General features: G+C 48.8%; 1 protein-coding gene across 1 annotated transcript; it reads left to right on the plus strand.

Moving 5' to 3' along the window:
- Positions 1–11,376: 11,376 nt before the first annotated feature.
- FGF23 (fibroblast growth factor 23) lies at positions 11,377–21,850 on the plus strand. The gene is made up of 3 exons (XM_082421149.1): positions 11,377–11,802; positions 17,491–17,594; positions 18,974–21,850. The coding sequence occupies exons 1-3, from the start codon at positions 11,607–11,609 to the stop codon at positions 19,406–19,408; spliced, it is 735 nt and encodes a 244-aa protein (XP_082277275.1). The 5' UTR covers positions 11,377–11,606; the 3' UTR covers positions 19,409–21,850.
- Positions 21,851–22,354: the final 504 nt, after the last annotated feature.

The following is a 22,354-nucleotide window of genomic DNA, read 5'->3' on the forward strand; positions in this document are numbered from 1 at the left end:
TGCTGCAATGAACATTGGGGTGCATGTATCTTTTTGAATTATGGTTTTCTCTGGGTATATGCCCAGTAGTGGGATTGCTGGATCATATGGTAATTCTATTTTTAGTTTTTTAAGGAACCTCCATACTGTTCTCCACAGTGGCTGTATCAATTTACATTCCCACCAACAGTGCAAGAGGGTTCCCTTTTCTCCACACCCTCTCCAGCATTTGTTGTTTGTAGATTTTCTGATGATACCCATTCTAGTGGGTGTGAGGTGATACCTCATTGTAGTTTTGATTTGCATTTCTCTAATAATTAGTGATGTTGAGCAGCTTTTCATGTGCTTCTTGGCCATTTGTATGTCTTCTTTGGAGAAATGTCTATTTAGGTCTTCTGCCCATTTCTGGATTGGGTTGTTTGTTTTTTTAATGTTGAGCTGCATGAGCTGTTTATATATTTTGGAGATTAATCGTTTGTCCGTTGATTCGTTTGCAAATATTTTCTCCCATTCTGAGGGTTGTGTTTTCGTCTTGTTTGTAGTTTCCTTTGCTTTGCAAACGCTTTTAAGTTTCAGTAGGTCCCATTTGTTTAGTTTTGTTTTTATTTCCTTTACTCTAGGAGGTGGATCGAAAAAGATCTTGCTGTGATTTATGTCAAAGAGTGTTCTTCCTGTCTTTCCCTCTAAGAGTTGTATAGTGTCTGGTCTTACATTTAGGTCTCTAATCCATTTTGAGTTTATTTTTGTGTATGGTGTCAGGGAGTGTTCTAATTTCATTCTTTTACATGTAGCTGTCCAGTTTTCCCAGCACCACGTATTGAAGGGGCTGTCTTTTCTCCATTGTATATCCTTGCCTCCTTTGTCATAGATTAGTTGACCATAGGTATGTGGGTTTATCTCTGGGCTTTCTATCCTGTTCCATTGATCTATATCTTTGTTTTTGTGCCAGTACCATATTGTCTTGATTACTGTAGCTTTGTAGTATAGTCTGAAGTCTGGGAGTCTGATTCCTCCAGTTCCGTTTTTTTCCCTCAAGACTGCTTTGGCTATTCGGGGTCTTTTGTGTCTCCATACAAATTTTAAGATTTTTTGTTCTAGTTCCATAAAAAATGCCATTGGTAATTTGATAGGAATTGCATTGAATTTGTAGATTGCTTTGGGTAGTATATTCATTTTCACAATGTTGATTCTTCCAATCCAAGAACATGGTATATCTCTCCATCTGTTGGTATCATCTTTAATTTCTTTCATCAGTGTCTTATAGTTTTCTGCATACAGGTCTTTTGTCTCCCTAGGTAGGTTTATTCCTAGGTGTTTTATTCTTTTTGTTGCAGTGGTAAATGGGAGTGTTTCCTTAATTTCTCTTTCAGATTTTTCATCATTAGTGTATAGGAATGCAAGAGATTTCTGTGCATTAATTTTGTATCCTGCAACTTTACCAAATTCATTGATTAGCTCTAGTAGTTTTCTGGTGGCATCTTGAGGATTCTCTATGTATAGTATCATGTCATCTGCCAAGAGTGACAGTTTTACTTCTTCTTTTCCAATTTGTATTCCTTTTATTTCTTTTTCTTCTCTGATTGCCATGGCTAGGACTTCCAAAACTATGTTGAATAATAGCGGTGAGAGTGGACATCCTTGTCTAGTTCCTGATCTTAGAGGAAATGCTTTCAGTTTTTCACCATTGAGAATGATGTTTGCTGTGGGTTTGTCATATACAGCCTTTATCATGTTGAGGTAGGTTCCCTCTATGCCCACTTTCTGGAGAGTTTTTATCATAAATGGGTGTTGAATTTTGTCAAAAGCTTTTTCTGCATCTATTGAGATGATCATATGGTTTTTATTCTTCAATTTGTTAATATGGTGTATTATGAGATCAAGTGATCTCGCCTTGAAAGTCACCATGGGCGTGACAGGTGCCTGACGGCTGCCATAAAGTCATGGTGAATGCATGAATTCCTCAAAAATAGAAGAGCATGCCAAAGGAAAAGACCACGTGCTACTCAACACATCTGCGCAGGGAGGGCTGGAGTGATGACTGGTTGATGCCCTCGGGTCTGGGGGAGGCTGGTGGGGACGGCTTCCTTTACGAGGTGAGTGGGCTCCATTGTGAAGGGAGGGAGCCCTGTGTTTTGAGGAAGAGAAGGAAGAGGAAACAGCTCAGGCAAACCTCAGCGCTGGTTGAGAGCATGGGAATATGAAACTGGGTTCGACAGAACAGATGTGGCTTCCTGGAGTGGGAATCAGAAATCACTGGAGGTAAAGAATAATCTGCCTGGAGTTGCTTCCAAAGCAGAGCCACACCCTTCGCCCATGTGTCCCCACACCCTCAGGAGAAGACTGGGCAGGAGCCATGGTCCCACCGACAGGTAGCCAAGTGGGGGGCGCCGAGATGGGGTGCTCTCGCTGACATGGTCGGTGATGCCACTAGCCGTGGGGTAGGCTGGGACTTGAACCCAGGTTTTTGTTTTGTGTTTGTTTTCATTCCAGGTTCAGTGTCCTGCCATCACATCAAGCTCAGGGAAGAACTCATCGCTTCATTCAGTAAATACTTAATAATCTCCTAAAATGTACCAGGTATTGGAAATAACTCTGAAATGACGATGGCTCTGAAGGTCACCTGTGAGGAATTCTGAGAGCAGATGAGAGCCACGTGGGAATCATCTGAAGCTGCAATAGGAGGTTGGGGTTTGGAAAAGGAACCTTAACAACAAGAAACATTTACCATCTACCAAGCGGGGCTATGTGACCCCTTCCCATGAAATTAAGTACCACATATATCATAGTATTAAATCAGGTTGACTATCTAATGAGGCAGGTACAATTATGACCTTTTTTTAAACTTTTTATTTTATATTGGAGTAGAGTTGATGAACAATGTTGTGTTAGTTTCAGGTGTACAGCACAGTGATTCAGTTATACATATACGTGTATCTATTCTTTTTCAAATTCTTTTCCCATTTAGGTTGTTACGTAATATTGAGCAGAGTTCCCTGTGCTATACAGTAGGTATGACTTCCTTTCTGACAGGTGAGGAAACCGAGGCTCAGAGCGGGGAAGTGGCTTGACGGGGTAGAGAGCTCGGTTTCTGGCCCGAACTGTCCAACCCCAGGACTCTGCTTACTCCAAGCCACACTGAAGACAAGTGACTCACACAGGGAGAGGGGGCAGGGGGTCTGAGCATGGAGCACGGCGGGAGGTGCGAGAAGGCTAGGTTCTCGCCTCTCCCTGTGGACTCCCACCCCCTCCCCATCATGCCGGCCGGAGCGTCCTGTCTGCCCCAGCCCCACGCCTCAGCAACCGTGACGTCCAGCAGCCTGAGGGGATGCCTGCCTCCGGAAGACCCGGCTTCCTGCTTTCTGCTGAACCCACAACGTGTCAGGCCGGCTGTCCCAGCTGCAGCACGCAGACGACCTGACCTTACAGGCTGGGGCTGAATCACCGGCCCCTCAGCTAGAAATAGCCCTCGCAGAAGTGTGCGGAGGCCACGTGTACACCGGGAGGGGAGGGGGCAGGGCAGTGTGTCCAAGGAGTCCCAGGACCCCGAGATAACACAGGTCCGGATGTGCTGCGTCCCAAACACGGTAGGCTGGCCTTGGTCACAGGCTCCAAGGAGGTGAGTGGGCACCAGGATGTCTGCTCTCCGACGTGGGCTGCGTGACGAGCCCCAGGCATCCTGCGAGGGCGGGCTGGGTTCCGATGGGCAGCCCTCGAGCGCCAATCAGATCAGGCAGGCTGTGCGCACACACACACACACACACACACACACACACACACACACACACACACACACACACACACAGACAGTGACTCTGCAGTCCACAGCTCCCACTGTTCTGCCCTGAGCACAATCCTAGCTTGACAAGCATCCCTGTCTTCTCTCTGGTTTTGGTCAAAGGAGCAGAGTGGGCTATTAGGAGAAGGCGGTAGCCCGGCAAAGCCCGGCAGGCAGAGCAACGGAGGGTTCTACACTTTGCTCCTTCTTCCCCACCTAGAAGAGAACAAACATCCAAAGTTCACCCTGTAGAGCTTGTTCCCAGCGTACCAAGTCCCCCCAGCTCTCCCTTGGTGTTGTTCTCTGCCTACCATGTCCCCATCCCAGCAATTCAGTCCCTGAAAACAGGAATGTTCACAGGACGGGGTGGGGGGGTGTCGTTGGCGGAACTCTGAATTCAAAGCAAGACGGCCGGGGTCTGACTCCCTGTTCTGCCACAGTCGAGGCGTAGAACCTCGCACAAATCCCAGATTGATCCTCAGTTTCTTCATACGTAAAATGGGATTCTTATTCTCCTACGGGGTGGTCGGGAAGATCTGATACGAGAATGCACGTGAGGTTGTTCTGTAAGAGTACTCCGTTAGGAAAGTTCTTTGTAAATGTCAGGGGGTTTCTGTTATTACACAAGACTTGGGGCGTGGGGACCAGTCCTAGCTTCAGTTCAGATCACCATGGGAACGCCGCTGAAACGTCTCCTGCTGTGACACTGCCCTGGCCTCCTCCCTGAGGTTACACGTGGGCCCAAGTAGGTGTGAGAAAGCACTTTGGCACTGGGGTTGTTTTATACCTGGAGCAAGGTCATACCTGATGACCTTGAAACGGGGCTTTCCAATTGTCTTCACATGGTGGCCGACATAGAAGGTGACATCTGTCGGCACACTGGACGCCCATCCCCCTAGGTCCCGGCCACTGCAGCCAAGAGCCAACGGCCCTGCACACCTGCTACCCCTGGGGACTTACAGGATGCACAGCTCAGGAAAGCTCCACTTCGAATTATAAACTTCTTTAAAAAAAAGTGAGATTGGTTGGTGGAGGTGTGGGAGGTACAGATTGATAAACTTCACACTAAGAATCCTTATTCAAAAGCTGTGTCCCCTGTTCCCCCATCCCCACTCCCATGCTTCCCCAGCAAGTCTGACCTAAGTCTCTGGCTTTACTCTGAATGCAACCAGCACAGCCCTGTTCTTTTCACCCAAAGTGAACCCTCTGTGAAATCACTCCCGCAGCCTGGGACACACAGTGTCGTCTTATCTCCCCCGAGCTGTAGTGGTGGCGGCCAGGAGAGGGTTTCCAGTAAGAGGGGTGTTAGCGGAAAAGAGGCGGGGGAAGACGTAGGGAAGGAAAGGGGACTTGAGGCTGCAGCCACTGGCCATTCTATGTCCTCTGCTGTCAAGCTCTCCTGTGACCTTCCCTTACCCGGGGTCCCCAGCGAAGGCATCTGCAGGGCTTTAGCCCCTCTTTGTCCTGCAACATAAGCTTTGTTCTGGCACCAAAAGAGAGACAGCAGAGGCATGGATTCTGTGATATTACAGAAGCCGCTGTATTTCATTGGGGAATGTATAATGAGGGTTTTATTTATATATTTGGATTTCCTTTTGAGTACATCTATTATAATAGTGACCTATAATATTAAATTATAAAAAAACACAGTCCCATGTATGATATTAAATATTAGATTAGAGGCACCTGTAGAATCTGTAATTAAAAAACTAAGTAATAAAGATCAGAGAGGAAATAAATAAAATAGAGATTTGAAAAACAATAGAAAAAATCAACAAAACCAAGAGCTGGTTCTTTGAAAGGATAAACAAGATTGACAAACCTCTGGCCAGGCTCACCAAGAAAAGAGAGAGAACTCAAATAAACAATATAAGAACTGAAAAAGGAGACATAACAACTGATACCACAGAGATACAAAAAACCGTAAGGGAACACTATGAACAATTATATGTCAACAAATTCGACAACCGAGAAGAAATGGACAAGTTTCTAGAAACATACAGCCCACCAAACTGAATCACGAAGAGATAGATAATTTGAACAGACCAATTACTGGAAGTGAAATAGAATCTGTAATGTAAAAAACTAAATACTACAGATCAGAGAGGAAATACATAAAATAGAGATTAAAGGCGTCTGCCTTGCTTGAGCTGATCCCTCATCCACTGTGGACCTTATAAGCAAGGCAGTGGGAGAGAAACAAGGCCAGCAGCAGAGAATGTAAACATTTCCAATTACTGTCTACAGGTGGGCGACTCCCAGGCGACCAGGTCAAGTGTAGCAGGTGATAAAGCAGACAATGCGGGAGGGGGTTGGAGGACAAGACAGTGTGCAACCCTCAGAGAAACTCTCAGACTAAGACATCCGGGAGGGACTTCAGAGACTATTTCATTCACCATCCACCACCTCCCCAGTTTACAGGTGGGGAAACAGGTCAGAGGGAGAACGTGGTCCCTCAGTTTGCACGCACAGATTTCAAAAGAAACAGGTTCCCTCTGACGGGGAAGCTGATACACGTGACGGGGGCGGGTAAGGGATCTGCTCGTGTCTTATCTAAAGGAACGAAAGGTAACTAGTGTACGCAGGGAGATAGATGCTGTTCTGGCACATTTCATTTCTCTGACCCTGGAATGAATTGTTCCAGGTAGTGATTACATTTTGACACTGATTCAGGCAAACACCATGGCTGAGTTTTGTTCTCACTCTTTTGAATATACTTTCTTTTTTAGAGCAGTTATAAGTTAACAAAAAACTTGAGCAGACAGCAGAGAGTTCCCATATACCCCCTTTCCCACCCTACACACAGTTTCCTCTGCTACCAGCAACTTGCATTAAGCAGTACGTTTGTCACAGTCGATGAAGCAATAGTGACGTGTGATGATTAACGAAGGTCCAGAGTTTACGTGAGCGTCCACAGTGTGTCGTGAGTTCTGTGGATTTTGACAAACGCACCATATTGCGTTTCCATCATCATGGTCTCCTACAGAACAGTTTCACTGCCCTAAAATTCCCCTGCACTCCAGCTCTTGGCTCTGGGTGCCTTCCCAGTGCGCAGCTCCCCTCACTGTGTCAGACGGTGGCCAAGGACCACCAGCCACAGACAACAGGGTGCAGTGCGTGCACGGTACACTGGCAGGGCTGGTCCTGCCACTAAAGCATTTACTCCCGAGAGATGCGCTTGTCCTAGGAAGACCTCCATCTCCTGCTTCTCCTCACCTCCAGCCACTCCCCCTTCCACGTTCTCACGACAGCTTCCTCTCGGTCACCGTCTAGCAGAGCCCCTCCCGCCAAGTTCATTTCTGTTATACTTGAGATTCCACATATAAGTGATATCATACGATATTTGTCTTTCTCTGTCTGACTTACTTCACTTAGTATGAGAATCTCTAGGTCCATCCACGTTGCTGCAAATGGCATTATTTCATTCTTTTGTATGGCTGAGTCGTATTCTATTGTATATATGTACCGCATCTTCTTTATCCATTCATTCAAATGTAGATGGACATTTGGGTTGCTTCCATGGCCTGGCTATTGTGAATAGTGCTGCTGTGAACATGGGGTTGCATGTATCTTTTTGAATTGTAGTTTTCTCTGGATATATGCCCAGGAGTGGGATTGCAGGATCATATGGTAGCTCTATTTTTAGTTTCTTGAGGAATCTCCATACTGTTCTCCATAGTGGCTGTATCACTTTACATTCCCACCAACAGTGCAAGAGGGTTCCCTTTTCTCCACACCCTCTCCAGCATTTACTGCTTGTAGACTTTTTAATGATGGCCATTCTGACCGGTGTGAGGTGGTACCTCATTGTAGTTTTGAGTGGTGAAGTTCTTGAAGTGACCTGCTAGCACTCCTCACAGGACTGTCAGAGCATCAGGTGGGATGCTGGGGGTGTGTGTGCATCGTAGGTTGGGAAGAGCCAGACAGAAGCAAACGGTCTTCTGCCCAGAGCATCGTCAGCTCCTTGAAGAGAAGGATTGTGCTTTTTCAGTCCTAGGCTTCCCTAAAGACTTTCTGCAAAGCACTAGCCATAAAACAGGCTTTCCATAAACAGTTATGTGTGGGTTGATCGGATGCATTAGAGGAAGAGAGAATAGGATTGGATATTAGGAATGGAGCTTTAATCGTCAGGAGAACACGACACAGGGTGGCATTTTCAGGAAGGCTTTAGTTCTTCCCCTATGACCATTCATCCTGGAGGCTTAGACATCCATCTGCCTGACCCCAGGGATTGGATGGGAAAGATGCCAGGGAAACCACTGCTGAAATGATGGAGCCAGAAGTGTGAAGAGGTGGGAATGGGGAGCAGAGACTTCCATCTGCAGATGGAGACTTTAGACAGAGTCCAACAAAGCAAAGAAAACTGTGGCCCATCCTGAGACCACCGCCCCATCCCCTGGTCTTTCTTTTACCAAGATTCCTCGAAATTTTTTTCATCATAGTTGAACAGCAGTCAAGACAACATTTTTTTTTTGGAAAATTGTTGAAAACCTTCACATGGAGGGAATAGGACCTTGGGAGAGAATTCTCTGCACCTTCTCAGAGAGGATTCTGAGAAAAAGTCAGGGGATGAGGGGAAGGAACGACCTTGTGGGAAGACAGATTCGTCTAGTCCCCAGGCCATATTCAGAGCCTCGATTCTATGACCGTACAGGCAGGCGCTGGACCGGAAGTCCTCCACAGAGCTCCCGGGGCAAATTCTCCCAACGCCAGGGCAGGTGTCCCCGCCTGCTGCATCCCAGGCAACATGGGATCCACGGACAGGGATACCCAAAAACCACAAGCCACCGGCCTCATCCTGAGCTTCCGGTCCCCATCTGGTGCCAGGGTTTCACACCTGGCTCCCAAGGTCACACGCTCCCAGATCCTCCGACCTGTGCAGTGACAGCTGATGCCCTCCAGGGGCCAAGAAAAGGAGCACACTTAGCCTGGGCTCTGTCATCCTCACCCTCGGAAGCTTCTGAGGAGAGGCCACAAGTACAAGGCTCAGAGCTCTGTACGGACTTAGCATTCAGTGCTAGGACTCCCCAGAAAAGCCCATGTACGTCCTAGGCTGGAATCCTGGAAGGGGATGGGCGGTGAGATGCGGCTCGGTCCCTGTGTATTGGCTCCAGTGCACAGGAGGGGTGCAAAATCTGTTCCTTGATAAGGACTGTAGAGTCAGGCTTAGGGGTTACAATCTCTCAGGGAGCTTTGGAAACAAGTGCAGAGTCTCACCTTCTTTCAGCAGGGCGAAGGATGGTCCTGGGGGAGTTATGGTTGTTCTCTTGGGTAACCAGGTTGCAGGGAGTCTTAGCCAGGAGCTGGAAGGTCTTCCATCCCTGCTATTGGGCAAATCCTTACCTCCAAGCTCAATGTTTCCTTATCTCAGGTGGGAAGAATTACTCTGAGATGCTTGTACCTTCCTTCACTCTCACCAAGCGGGGGATCCTTCCTCTCCCCAAAATCAGCCTACTCCCCTGGGCGGTCCTCTGCCTTCAGAGCCACCCGCCAGGCATTCAGGGTTGGTGGGGAGTCTTCGGAAGTGACGTAGGCCGGTACATCAGTTCTCTCTCCTAACAGGACACACTTCTGCGTGGCCAGGGAGTGGCCAGGGAGGTTCCAACTCCAACCAGTCTGGGACCAGAGCGCATGACCACATCCTTCTCTCAAGACACCTGCCCTGCCCCCTGCAGCATCTTGGCAGCTGCTGGGAAGCCCCTCTCTGACCACCCTGCAAGTCTCCCTCAAGCCCCTTTGCCCCCAAGTCCTCCTTGACCATAGCGTCCACCCACCGAGGTCTGTCCGTCCTCTGGATGCTCTGGCATGTCACACCCGTCCTGGGTCATCCAACGCCTCTCACATGGTGCCTTGTATGGAACAACGTCTTCTCCGCTCACTCGCATCGTGGGCCCCTTAAGGATAAGTTTGCTCTGCTTTGTATTCTGTGGTGAATACATGTACGAACCATTCTGTGACTGTTACTAAAGAAAGCTGTCTCACACATAGCATTGAAGTGTCCTAAATCTTCTCTCTAACCTGGGGGGCCAGCACCCTGTGTCTTAGAGGCACATCCTGGGTCCAGGCGAGGAGCACTGTGCCCCTGGACCCGTCTCTCCTGCTCTTGTGGCTTCAGCCCCAACACGTGGGGGGCTCAGGACACCCAGATTCAAATCCAGCCTCTCCCGGCATGAGCTGCACATCTTTGGGTGTGTTATTTAAACTGTCTGCTTCAGCCTCGTCATCTATACAGAGGAAGCAACTGTACCTCTCCAAAGGGTTCTTAGGAAAAGTAAATGAGTTACTACAAGTAAAGCACATCATAAACCCAATAAGTGCCATGTGTCTCCAAGATCATTATCGGAGCAGCCGCCTAGGGACGAGGAAGACCCTGTCCCGGCTCTCCTGTTTATTTGCTTTGAGACTCTGGACGTGTAAACCCCAAGAGTTCCATTTCTTCGTGTCTAAACTTAAAATATGGATAACGCCTGGTGAGTCTACCTCACAGAGTGGCAGTGAGGTTCAGATGAGCGAATACACGTGAAAATGCCTTGTAAACTATAAAAACGTGTATGGGCAGGATAACAAATGCCACTCCTTTGTGCCTGCGTCTGTGTGACCACCCTTCCCATGGTGCCTTCTGCGATGGTTCCTTACTTTCCCCTGCCTTCTGCGTTAGCTGGGAGCTCCTGGGGCAGGGATCACGTCACCCTCCTCTTCCAGCAGCCCTGATCTCTAGCCTGCCGCCCGCATGCGGTCTGCACTCAGTAGAGGGGACGTGGGAAGAGCAACAGTCCCTCGCATGCGTGTTCTTCCAGAAGGCGTGCAGTGGCTTGTCCCCCAGGGGTGGCACGTGATAGGACTGTCGCCCCACATCAGAGGGCACGTCTAGTCCCAGGAGCCAGGCCCCCCACAGGGGACGCCTGGCCTGTGGCTCTGCTCCTGGGACCCTCCTGGGCTCCGCTTCCTGTGCTTAGCCAGCAGACTTGCCATCTTCATGAGGTTTCCGAATTCACCTCCACGCTATTGGAGAGACCACAATACCAGTGGAGTTGCCCTTGGCAGTTCAAATCAGGGAAACCGAGCAATCGAACCTCAGCATTCCGTAAAGGAGCTGGGACTCTGGGGCCTTTCTTCTTTCTCCCCATCTCGAAACCCTCCCAAGGTTGCAACTTTGCTTTTGTGCCTCTGTCTCGGTCTCCCATATCTTCACGAGGAGGGGGTCTCAGAAGACGCCACTGCCTGGTATTGACCTGGATTCCTTCTGTATCCCTCAAAACACCCACTTAGGGCTGTGCACAGACAAAGCTCTGGGTGCTTAGTTCCTGATGGGAATTAAAAAGACTGAGAAAAACAACATGAGTGGACTTGATGGGAGATTAATTGCACAGGCATCTGTTGACTGCATGACTGAAGCTGGATTTTTTCGGAACCACTGGCTGCCTTCGCATTTCCTGGTGGAAGTGGGGCAGGTCAGCAGACAACCCAGTGTCGTAGATAACTTTTGCCCACACATCATTCACTTTTGGGAGCGTTGGCTTGAAATTGAGGGGTGTGTGTGTGTGTGTGTGTGTGTGTGTGTGTGTGTGTGTGTGTGTGTGTGTCTGGAACCGACGTGCCTTCCGTGAGCCTCAGAGATCCCTGTATTCTCTTCAAATGGGCTGATTACAACACAGAGGATGTGGACGGTGGAGTTTTTCCTGTTTGATGTCACACTGCTATCCTTTAAAAGTCTGAGGGAAAAAAAGGAGGGAATGCAGCCTAGGAGCCTCAGGCCAGAAACCAGCAAGGAAGAGGAGAAACAGGCCAGGGAGGCCAGGCGCAGAGCCAGGGTCGGGTTTCAGACTCCACACCAGCCATTTAGAGAGCCGCAATGCTGGGGGCCTGCCTGGGCCTCTGGGTCTGCACCCTGGGCTGTGCGGTCCACGCCTATCCCAACACGTCCCCGCTGCTGGGCTCCAGCTGGGGCGGCCTGACCCACCTGTACACGGCCACGGCCAGGAACAGCTACCACCTGCAGATCCACAGGGACGGCCACGTGGATGGCTCACCCCAGCAGACCATCTACAGTAAGTTGGGGCTCCGTCCAGGCTGGGAAGAAGGGGGACTGATCTGTGCCTCCACCTGCAGGGACTTGGGGAGGCCTTGGCTGGACCAGAGGGCTAATCCAGCCTCCTAGCTTCTCGCCCAGGAGCCGTGAGTGTATGTGTGTGTGTGCGCGCGTTTAAACCTTGGGAGAAGATTCTGCCACCTCCCCAATTAGTGTGTATTGGTTTCTCCCAACAAGAATAATTTCCGTCTTAACTAAAATCCATCTTCCCACAACAGCAGCCACTTTCTCTGTGCCCTGTCCAAAGAGTCAAAAAACGTACAAAAGACAGGCAAGGAGGCTGGGAAGAAAAGAAGTCAGATCGGTCAGTAGACACTGAGTTTTGGCTCATGAACTTTGGACTGGGTTAACGGTAGAGGTTGTGAAGACTTCTGTACCAGACCAGGGCTTGGAATAGGTAAACCCAGAGGCTCTTTCCAACTCAGAGCTTCTAGTATGCTGGCCTTACGAAAGTTCTCAGGGAAGATGTATTAAAGACTAGACTGTCCAGGAATCCTGTCTTGATGAGTCTGAGCCAGTGCGTGCATCCATCCATCCAACAATCGTCATCCAACAAGCTTACTAGGGGCTTCAGTGGAACCCAGCGTGCTGTGAGCTGGGGAGTCTTCTCTGTGGAGCTGAAAGGTCCACTTATTAGCAAATCAATCTGGCTGGGAACTCACTGAAAACATGAGACAACCAGAATGTTTTTAAAGATTAGGTTTGTGGCAAGTTGGACCACAGTCCACAATAGTCAATCAGTTAGCTGTGCTTCCGATGTCCCCAGAAGGAATAATGGGGTGGGAGGAGGACGGATATTGAAAAAGACAAGGTCTTCTATTTTAGGAGAACCTGTAAAAATTAAGGATACAGAAAAATGCCAACTGATTCAAAATAGATCCAATCAGAGGAAGGAGAGAGTAAGCACAGTCTCTGTTTAGTTAAAGACAATTTCTTATAGGAATAATGACTTGCCCTTTATTGTTGCACTAAATTATTCTGTAATTTCGCTGTGGCCTTGCTATATGCAAGACATTCATTCTGCTAAGAGTCAAAGGACCTTAAACCTGGTAGTGAGAGAGATGCACGTGCAAGGCCAAGAGTTCGGATCTCTTCAGGTGCTCAGTGGATGGTGACAGGAGGTGAAAGAAAGGAGGAAGTCCTCCCCAAATACCAAATAGGTTCCAGAACTCAGGGGAACACAGTAGGATTCAGGAGTTAACAGCTGGGAAGCCAAGTTTGAGTCCCATGGCAAAAAATCTGAAATAAATCTGGATACAGTTGATGCATCCAAAGTATCGCTCGTTTTATTCAATGGATATTTAGCAGAACCTACAACATGTCTGACATCATGCAAAGCTCTGTGGCTTCAAAAGAAGACCAGCCCTTCAAGCACCTCCAGGTTTTCAACCCATCGTGTCTCCCAGCTCATGATCAGCTTTGAGAAAACACAGTTTTGCCCTCTCGTGGAAGGCCGCCCTCACTTCAAGATGAGAGGTGATTTTAAATGCAGGACAGTAGATTATGGTAAATTATTTTGATTCTCCTACATGGCAGGGGCTGCAGATAATTAGAGAATGCTTATAAAATTTCTCTATAATCACAGAATCCTTTTGATGAAAGGAAGTCCCCAAAGACATGGCCTGGTGGGGAGAGGGGGAGGGCTGTGAGTGGTGCCCGGAGGGGGTAGGGCTCAGCCCACTGAGTTTGCAGCATGAATCATAGAATTTTCCCTCTTATATCCACCAACCTCAGGCCCCGAGAAGGCACAGAGCGCTAGTTGGAATGGATTAAAATGACTGAGAGGAAGCAAAGTGAATTGAACTGATTTCAGATTTTTTTTTTTTACAGAAATGTGATTTTGTTTTGTCATATAGAGAACCTACTAAGCCTTGTGTCTCTGGCAGTTGAGAAACCTGGGAAGGGACTGAGTCAGGGGTGGGAGAGAGACACTTTTGCTAGATTATATAACACATACTATTCAGATCAGTTATCATGAGCATTATATATATATAGATAGACAGACAGATATACACACTAAGATAAAAAGTTACCCAAAAAGGAAAGAAGAAACACTGATGCCTGTAGCTATGTAGGACAATTAAGTAACAGGCTGGAGAAGGATTTGTAATGACCTCCCCAATGAACGCAGAGCAACGGTTTTACATTGATGGAAAGGTGTGGAGTGTTTTTTCCCCTCCTAATTAATTACAGATTTCCAGTGAAATGCGGTTCACTTGATTATTGTGCTTTACCAAATTCTTGATTAATAGTTGAGTGCTCAACCCATCTTTGGTTTGTTGATCGTTGTGAAATCATCTGCCTACAAGATTCTCGTGACTTGCAGCTGGTGTCAGGGAGTGTGTCCCCAATGTCTGTCTCCTTCCTACTACGAACAAGGCTACCCTCCCACTCTCCATGAGCCCCACTTTGTGGCAACAGCAGCAAAGAGATGCTTATTACCCCTGGTTAATATTACTCCTTGGCTCCTGGTCTTTTTACTTTCTATGCCTTCCCCAATGTCACTTTCTTTACTTGAAGCTGAACTATCCTTGGGCTCTTTAACCCTTCAAGATGTTATCTTTCTTTTGGGGAGCTCAAAGTCCTTTACATCCATCATCTTATTTATCATTTATTGACCATGAGACTAGAATAGGGCAGATAATTTTCTACTTTTATAGCAGAGATTGAGGCAAAGTGGTAATAGTAACAATCACCAGCATTTAGAAAGTGGGTTTACAGCAGATAAAAATATTATCTCCTTACACCCTGAAGACGACCAAATGAAGTAAATGATTCCATATGAGAAAACAGAGGTTCAAGAACTCAGATAACTGGCTTGTGGTCACATAGGCGGTAAATGACCTAGGGGAGACCTGGACCCGGGTCCCATGCTTCTCCTGTATCACATGCACAGACACGGCATCATGAAAGGAAATGTCCTTTACACCTGCCGGGCTCCAACAGGTGTGGTTCCAGCAGCCAGCGGTTTGTGCCTTCTTTCTGCCAAATGCTGCCCTTGGGTCGGTGCAGACCTGCCTCAGTCACCTGCCCAGGGAGGGCAATCGGCTCTCCCATTTGCTGGACTTTTGCATCGGCTCCTGTGGGTTTGATTCAAGCCTGTGTGTCCTCACGGCAGCAGCTCCCGGTCACCCCGCAGGCTGTCTTCTGTCCTCACTGGCCCTGGAGACCACGCACACCGCCCACAGGGACCCAGGCATCGGCTGGCAGCTGGCAGAGTGCGGGCTTAGCGTCAGGGGCAGGCCAGCCATCCTCCACAGGGCCTTCCATCTGCTAAACGTTTTCAAGGCACTTTTCTACAGCCTCATGCCATTTGATCCTAGTTGCAACCCTGGGAAGCAGGCAGGGCAGCTGTGATTCTTCTCTCTTCCCAGCTGAGGACACTGAGACGAGAGCGATGACTTGCCCAAGGCTACAGAGTTAGTACAGGGCATAACAGGGACCAGAATCCTAGCGCCCCAGTTCCAGGCTCCTGGCTCAGCACCTCTCCCCTGACCGCCTCGGGGGTACCGTGACCTGGCGGCCTCATGGCCGTGGCCTGGATTTCGGCCCTTGATTTTATCTTCTGAGGCTTGTCGTGATGTCAGCTGGAGACGAGCTCCAGGGTTGTGGGCAGAAGATGTTAGGGTCACTGACCTGAGTTTCCTGAGTTTGAATCTTGCCTTGGTTTCCTCATGATTTAAATTGGGAGGCTGCCACTTCCAATATTAATACTGGTGACATTAACAACATAGCTGGTTTTGTGGGGTTTTGGGGGGGGATTCTTTTCTTATTTATTTATTTATTTATTTATTTAATTTATTTATTTTTGGCCGCGACCCATGGCATGTGCCATCTTAGTTCCCTGACCAGGGATTGAACCTTCACCCCTGCAGTGGAAGCGCAGAGTCTTAACCACTGGACCACCAGGGAAGTCCCCTAGCAGCTGTTTTGAGAGTTTAAAATGTGCCAAATACTCAGAGTGCAACATCTCAAAAACAGTTACGAAGTGTAATTTTTTTTTCCCCCAAGTAGACTGAAAATTCATCAGGCTAGAAACAGTTTCTTACATGTTCCTTATGTCTCTCTCAGGCCTTCTCTCAACATTAACCGTAGATCTGAGACTCACAGGCAGACCCCGTTATGGAGCATTTAATATCCTCCGCACCTCCCATTCCCCACCCCACTTCCAGAAGCTTCCGTCAAGCCTAATCCTTAGCCAAACTTGGAAACCAATGACCTCTCCTCTTTGGCCCTCTGCCTGGGCTTGCTCCCAGCCTCATGGCCTCTGCCCCACATTATTCTGACTTCTCTGTGCTCAGCTAGTGTCTAGTACTGCCTGCCGCTCTCCTTGGAGGGCTTTGTACTGAGCCTACATGGGGTAGATCTGGGCTATAAGTCACCCCATGAGGCTCCATCACTTACTGGGCACAGATGCCTGGCGTTTCCACCCTCTCCAGGCTACATTTCTAGAAGACTCGATCCCCTGCCTGGGCTACCTCCCTGGGAACTGTGAGGCCAAATGAGATGTGTGGGGAAATTCTGTGGTCGGCAAAGGGAAGAGGCCCCGAGACCTAAAGAGATGATTCTAGTAGAAAATGTCAGGTAATTAAACAGCATCTGGGGAGGAAGTCTTGCTGAATTAGCACTCATATCACACCTTTTATGGTCTCATTGTACCCTTGCTACAAAACAGAAACTTTATTTAACTCTTCACTGGTACTTGTTAGAATTGCACATCCCCACGGGGGGCGGCGGAGGGGCGGTCACACTTAAAGCTGTTGTCAGTTACTCAGGGTGTAGGTAGTGTGAATGGGTTTCAGGCCTTTGTCCAGGGCTAGTTTTTGAGAGGGGCTGCACCTGGGGGGCACCACCAAGTGAGAAAAGGACCAAGAATAGCAATGAAGAAGCAAGAGGTAATTCCCTGCATCCCAGGATCTGCTCGACATGGAAAGATAAACCATCTGCTTCTAAGTGGCTCGCTCTAGGGCGGCACTAGACACGTGAACTTATTAAAGCAGGTGAGGAGATACACGCTCCGATAGAGGCGAGTCGGAGCGGCTGAGAAGAAAGAACAGGTCATTCTGCTTAGAGAGATTAGGAAAGTCTCCATACAGTAGTGACATCTGAGCCTGGCCTTGAAGCATGAGCGACCTCGATAAGCAGAGGGGGGAGGAGAAGGTCCATCCGAATACACTTCTTGACACATAAAGGGTGCTGACTGCTGTATCACTGAGTCCTGCACGGCTACCTGGGTGGAGGATCAAGCTGGATGCTTGAAAGACACCTGGGCATAGATTTAAAAATCACAAAAGCAGAAGGCTTGGGAGGACGTGACCACCGCCACAAACATTAAGAAGTATGAGCCAGGCAAAGGGGAAAATAAAGAGAGTCCAAGCAGGGAGAGAAACATGTCGGTACAGGTGGAAGAAAGCTGGGAGCTCACGGTGCTCCTTACAGGCAGGAGGAGAAGCAGGAGGCAAGGCGGGGGGTGGGGGTGGGGTGGAGCGGTGGGGGGGGGAGGGGAGGTCAGAAGAAAGAGGCTGAACAAGGACAAGAGGAGGCTTCTGTGAACTCATCACCACCCTTAAGGTCAATCAAGGGAGGATCCTTGGAGGTAGGGGCTGGATGTGAAGCCAGGTTTTGACCTGAATGACTTTCTCCATAGGCGCCCTGATGATCAGATCTGAGGATGCGGGCTTCGTGGTGATAACAGGGGTGATGAGCAGGAGATATCTCTGCATGGACCTCAGAGGCAACATTTTTGGATCTGTGAGTTTCTTTTTGTGCTGGATCATTATTTGCAAATAACTATCTCATTGCTCTGGCAAAATGTAGAATTTTATAGCTTAAAGATTCCACTTGCAGATTACCTTGGTGATGTTTTCACTGAGCACTTTTTTCCATCTAAGTATCAGATGCTCAGGTTTATACAGCTGAGGTCTGAACCCAGGCCATCTGGCTTTGGAGCACCTGGGCTCTCAGTCTCTAGTCTGACCTGCCCTTTGGTCCCCATTTTTTAACTAGCACAGCACCTTGTCTGCAGCCCAGGTCCTCAAGTCACATACGTTCATGTTGGAAAGTCCATTAGAAAGAAAGGGTGAGAAGCCACTGGGGTCTCGTGATCTTGTTACTAGACATCCTTGACCTTGGGCAAGTCCCCTATTTCTCTCAACTTCGGTTTCCTCACCTGGAAAAAGTCAAGTGGGATGGACCAGGTGCCCTGTGGGCCCCCCCTCCCAAATCAAGACCTGTAACGAACTCCCTCGGCCCCGGCTGTGATGGCTGGTCTTCTGGATTGGTGAGCAAGGGCTTTCCCAAACAACAGGGCGCAGCATATTCCAAAGCACGGGGGCATTGGACACAAGCAGGACTGTGGATCTCAGAAGCTCCTCCCACCAGAAATTCCAAGAGAGCAATTACTTTCTGTTTTACTTACTGCTGTGTCCCAGCACCTACCATAGTATCCGGCCCAAAGTAGATAAATATCCGTTGAACAAATATAGATAAATAAGTACATAAATACCTGCTGACCGCATATTGGCATATACAGAGTCCTCGTCTGTCAAATACGTACTTCGTGGACTTTTGAGGATTCAAGGACATCCTATGTAACGGTCCTAGCAGGCACTCAGCAAAACGCAGCACCAGTTAGTGGCAGAGCGAGGGCTCACGTAGGTCACCTGGTGATGAAGCTCACGTCCCTAATGCCCAAACTCTGTTTTGCCTCCGAGGGGCAGTCTCCTTACTTATATGTGGCCCTACAAACCCCAGCCCACCTTCGTCCAGGTGAGGAGACAGACCGAAGCCACCTCTGAGCCAAAAACAAAAGGCAGAGAGAGGGCAGGCCTCCGTCCAGAAAGCAGACACAGAGGCGCCGGCTCCGTCCAGCCCGGCCCCAGGCAGCCAAGTGCCGGCGGCGGGTCCCCAGGCGGGGCCGCGAGGTCCCCAAGGCTGTCCCCACCTGCCAGTCGTAACCGCAGTTCGGAAATGAGTGGAAATCACTTTTGCCCAGCAGGGCACCACGGGGTTAAAGGCAAGGCCCGAGCAGAGTGGGTGGGAGGACTGGGGTCCCGGGGTGGAGCTGGTCCCATCCAGCACCCCCCCCCCGAGGGCTTCGGCCTCACCCGGTCGCCCCGCCCCGCTTTCAGCATCACTTCAGCCCCGAGAGCTGCAGGTTCCGGCAGCGGACGCTGGAGAACGGCTACGACGTGTACCACTCGCCGCAGCACCGCTTCCTCGTCAGCCTGGGCCGGGCCAAGCGGGCCTTCCTGCCGGGCACCAACCCGCCCCCGTACGCGCAGTTCCTGTCGCGCAGGAACGAGATCCCGCTGCTGCACTTCGCCACCGCGCGGCCCCGGCGCCACACGCGCAGCGCGCACGACGGCGGGGACCCGCTGAGCGTGCTCAAGCCGCGCGCCCGCGCCACGCCCGCGCCCGCCTCCTGCTCCCAAGAGCGGCCCAGCGCCGAGGACAGCGGCCCTGCGGCCAGCGACCCGCTCGGGGTGCTCCGCGGCCTCCGGCTGGACGCGCGCGCCGGGCCGGGGGGCGCCGAGCGCTGCCGGCCCTTCCCCAGCTTCGCTTAGGGCGGCCCAACTCGGAAAGCCAAACCGTCTGGGGCGCGGGCTGGAGGTGGGGCGAACCGGCTCCCCTTCCTCCCTTGGCGGGAGGTCCCCGGGGGATTGCCCTTGGAGGCCGGAGGGATGGAGCCCCTCGCCTTCCTCCTCCCACCTGGACGCGCTCCCTTGGGAGAGAAGGGGTTCCCTCCCCCCCAGCCCTTCCTCTTCCCTCTCCTCTCCTCTCCATCAGTCTAGCATTAAGAACAGGGGCTTAGCGAGTTGACCAGCCGGGAGGTGAAGCGGGGAGCCCAAGCCACCGCCCCCTGCTTTGTGCCATCTGCCCGGACCCTACTGGCAGGGTTTGAGTTTGCAACCTTGACCTGGGGATTAACAGCTCGACTGAGCAAAACCCACGAAAATCCTAACCTCGAGCCTTCGTTCTTCCTTAAGCATCTCTGGAGAAGGGCCGTCAACAAGACTCGGGGTAGGCTGGTCAAAACTTAGCCAGAATGACCGCCCGGAGGACGGAGGCAGGGATCAAGCTAGAGACACGAGCTCCTTACAGGATGGCCCCTTGCTCTGCTCTGTCCCTCTGTGCAGCCAAAGCCCGGCCCAGAGTGACCCTGCTCTTCCCACGTGGCCCCTGCCTCTTGGCCCTACCTTTGGCTTGAGTGAATTGGGCCTGAGGAGGAGTTTTGGTCTTGTCTCCCAAAAATCTACCCTGCTAGGATTTGTTTTTCAAAATGGAAATAAATTCAAACTCTCCCAAGAGGCCCTTCATTAAGCCTCTGCTTCCAGGTTGAGTGGTGATCCATTCTGGATGAATTAGACAAATGTTGCAAGCAGGGGCCTTGTGACAACGGACTGCTCTGGGTTGGGTTTTTGTGCCAACTGTGTCCTTTTGTGAAGTGGCATTGGGGATTCTGGGGAAAGAAGTCCAACCACCAGGGATCACAGTGTAGGTGTCAGGAAAAGCCAGCACTGCCAGCTCTCCACCATGACCGCAACCTGCCCTGTAACCGTGGCTAGAGGCTTAGCTAAAACACTCCTGGGCGGGCGTGTCTTGGTCTCACTCCACTTGGACGTTCTGGGGGCACCAAATGAAGACAGCTTTCAGTCCCAGGAGCCCCAGCACTACCCTAAGGAAAACCAACCCTCACTTACAGAACAGCTGAGCGCCAGGCAGGGGGAGACTGATGACTTAGTCATCCTCAGGGGCCCCATCTCCTACCTCTATTTAAATGGCCACCTGAAGAGCAGAATATGAACAAGTAGAGTAGATGCGAACAGCAGCTCCCTCCCAGTCACCTTCTCCCCCTACTGCCATCACGCACCCAACCTGAGAAACTGATCCGTTCTTTTACTTATGAGAGAAACATTGGCCAACTGCTCTCACCTATGGTTTTAGGCTGATCTTGAAGGATGAGTTCCTATTTCAAAACACTCAGACTATGTATAATAACTATATAGCAGTGCATGGCAACTATTTTCTTTATAGTTTTCATTTTCTGTTCGAGATATTATAGTGTATAAAAGCAACTGGAAACCTAAATGGAAAGGACTTCGGCAGAAAACTGGTTCATTGGGGCTTTCTCTTTGGCAGAGCTAAGAGAGCCTCACAATGTCTTATGTCACTTAGCACGTGGCAATATTTATTTATTTATTTGGAAGATTTTTGCCTATCGCTCTATATTTATGGATATTTATAAAAATGTAACCCCACCTTTTTCCTTTCTTCTTTAAAAAAAATAAAATTTATCTCAGCTTCTCTTCGCTTTTCCTTTTTGTATGACTACACAAAAGTACATCGAAATATGAGAATAAAAGGAATTATGGGAGGAATTATGGGAGGGGAGCACTGGGAAAATCTAGAGAGAGCAAAGTTGAAAAAAATCAGAATTTTAAAATATTCAAGGTTTTTTCCATACACAAATGAACTCAGCAATTTTGACGAATTCAGACAGAATTATTGAAAACAAGGAAAAAATTTTAATCAATACTGGATTTCTGATCACTCTAGCTTATGTTTCCTTTAAAGAGAGAAATTTTTTATTTGAAAAATACCCACAGACACAGCCACATCAAGATCCCAGTAAACTTCTAAAGAAAGATGACACATTCCAGGCTCTGGAAGAAATAAGGGAAATGGCCCACAGTCAAGAGAAAATTCAATCACTAGAAACCAACCATTAGATGACCCAGATCTTGGAATTAGCAGCAGGAACTTTAAAGCGGCTATTATAAATATATTTAAGGGTTTTAAAGGAAGGAATGGTAATAAGGAACAAATAGATCAGGAATCTCAAAAGAGAAAAAGAGATAATGAAAAGAACCAAGTAGAAATCAAAAATTGAAAGATACAATATCAGAAACAATAAACTTATTAAATGAGCTTAATAGTAGATTGAAGATGACAGCACAGTCATTGAAGATAATAAAGTTAACATGTAATCTAATCTGAAGAAAAAATATGTTAAAAAAATAATGGCCAGAGTCTCAGTGATCTGTGTGACAATATCAAACTGTCCAAAATATGTGTAAGTGGCATCCCAAGAAAGGAGCAAAAAGAGTTGAGGAAGAATATTTGACGATACAATGGCTGAAATTTCCCCCAAATTGATGAAAAACTAATGTACTGATAAAAGAAGCTCAGCAAACCTCAAGAAAAAGAAAAACAAAGAAAATCACAGTCAAACTGTGATTTGAGTATATCACAGACTTCTGAAAGCAAGGATAAAATCTTGAAAGCTGCTGCAGAAAAATGAAACTTTAGGTATATGGGAACAACTGTGCACAGCTGATTTCTCATCATAAACAAGGGAAGCCATAAGGCGTTGAAAAGGCTGAAAGAAAATAAACCTACGTACCCAGAATTACATATCCTGCAAGAACATCCTCCAAACGTGGGGAGGGGGACGTGAAGGTGAAGTAAAAACTGAGAGAACTTGTTGCCAGGCTGAAAAGAAATAACAC

The sequence above is a fragment of the Balaenoptera physalus genome, assembly GCF_965194825.1.
Source record: "Balaenoptera physalus genome assembly, chromosome: 13".
In the NCBI taxonomy this organism is placed as follows: domain Eukaryota; kingdom Metazoa; phylum Chordata; class Mammalia; order Artiodactyla; family Balaenopteridae; genus Balaenoptera; species Balaenoptera physalus.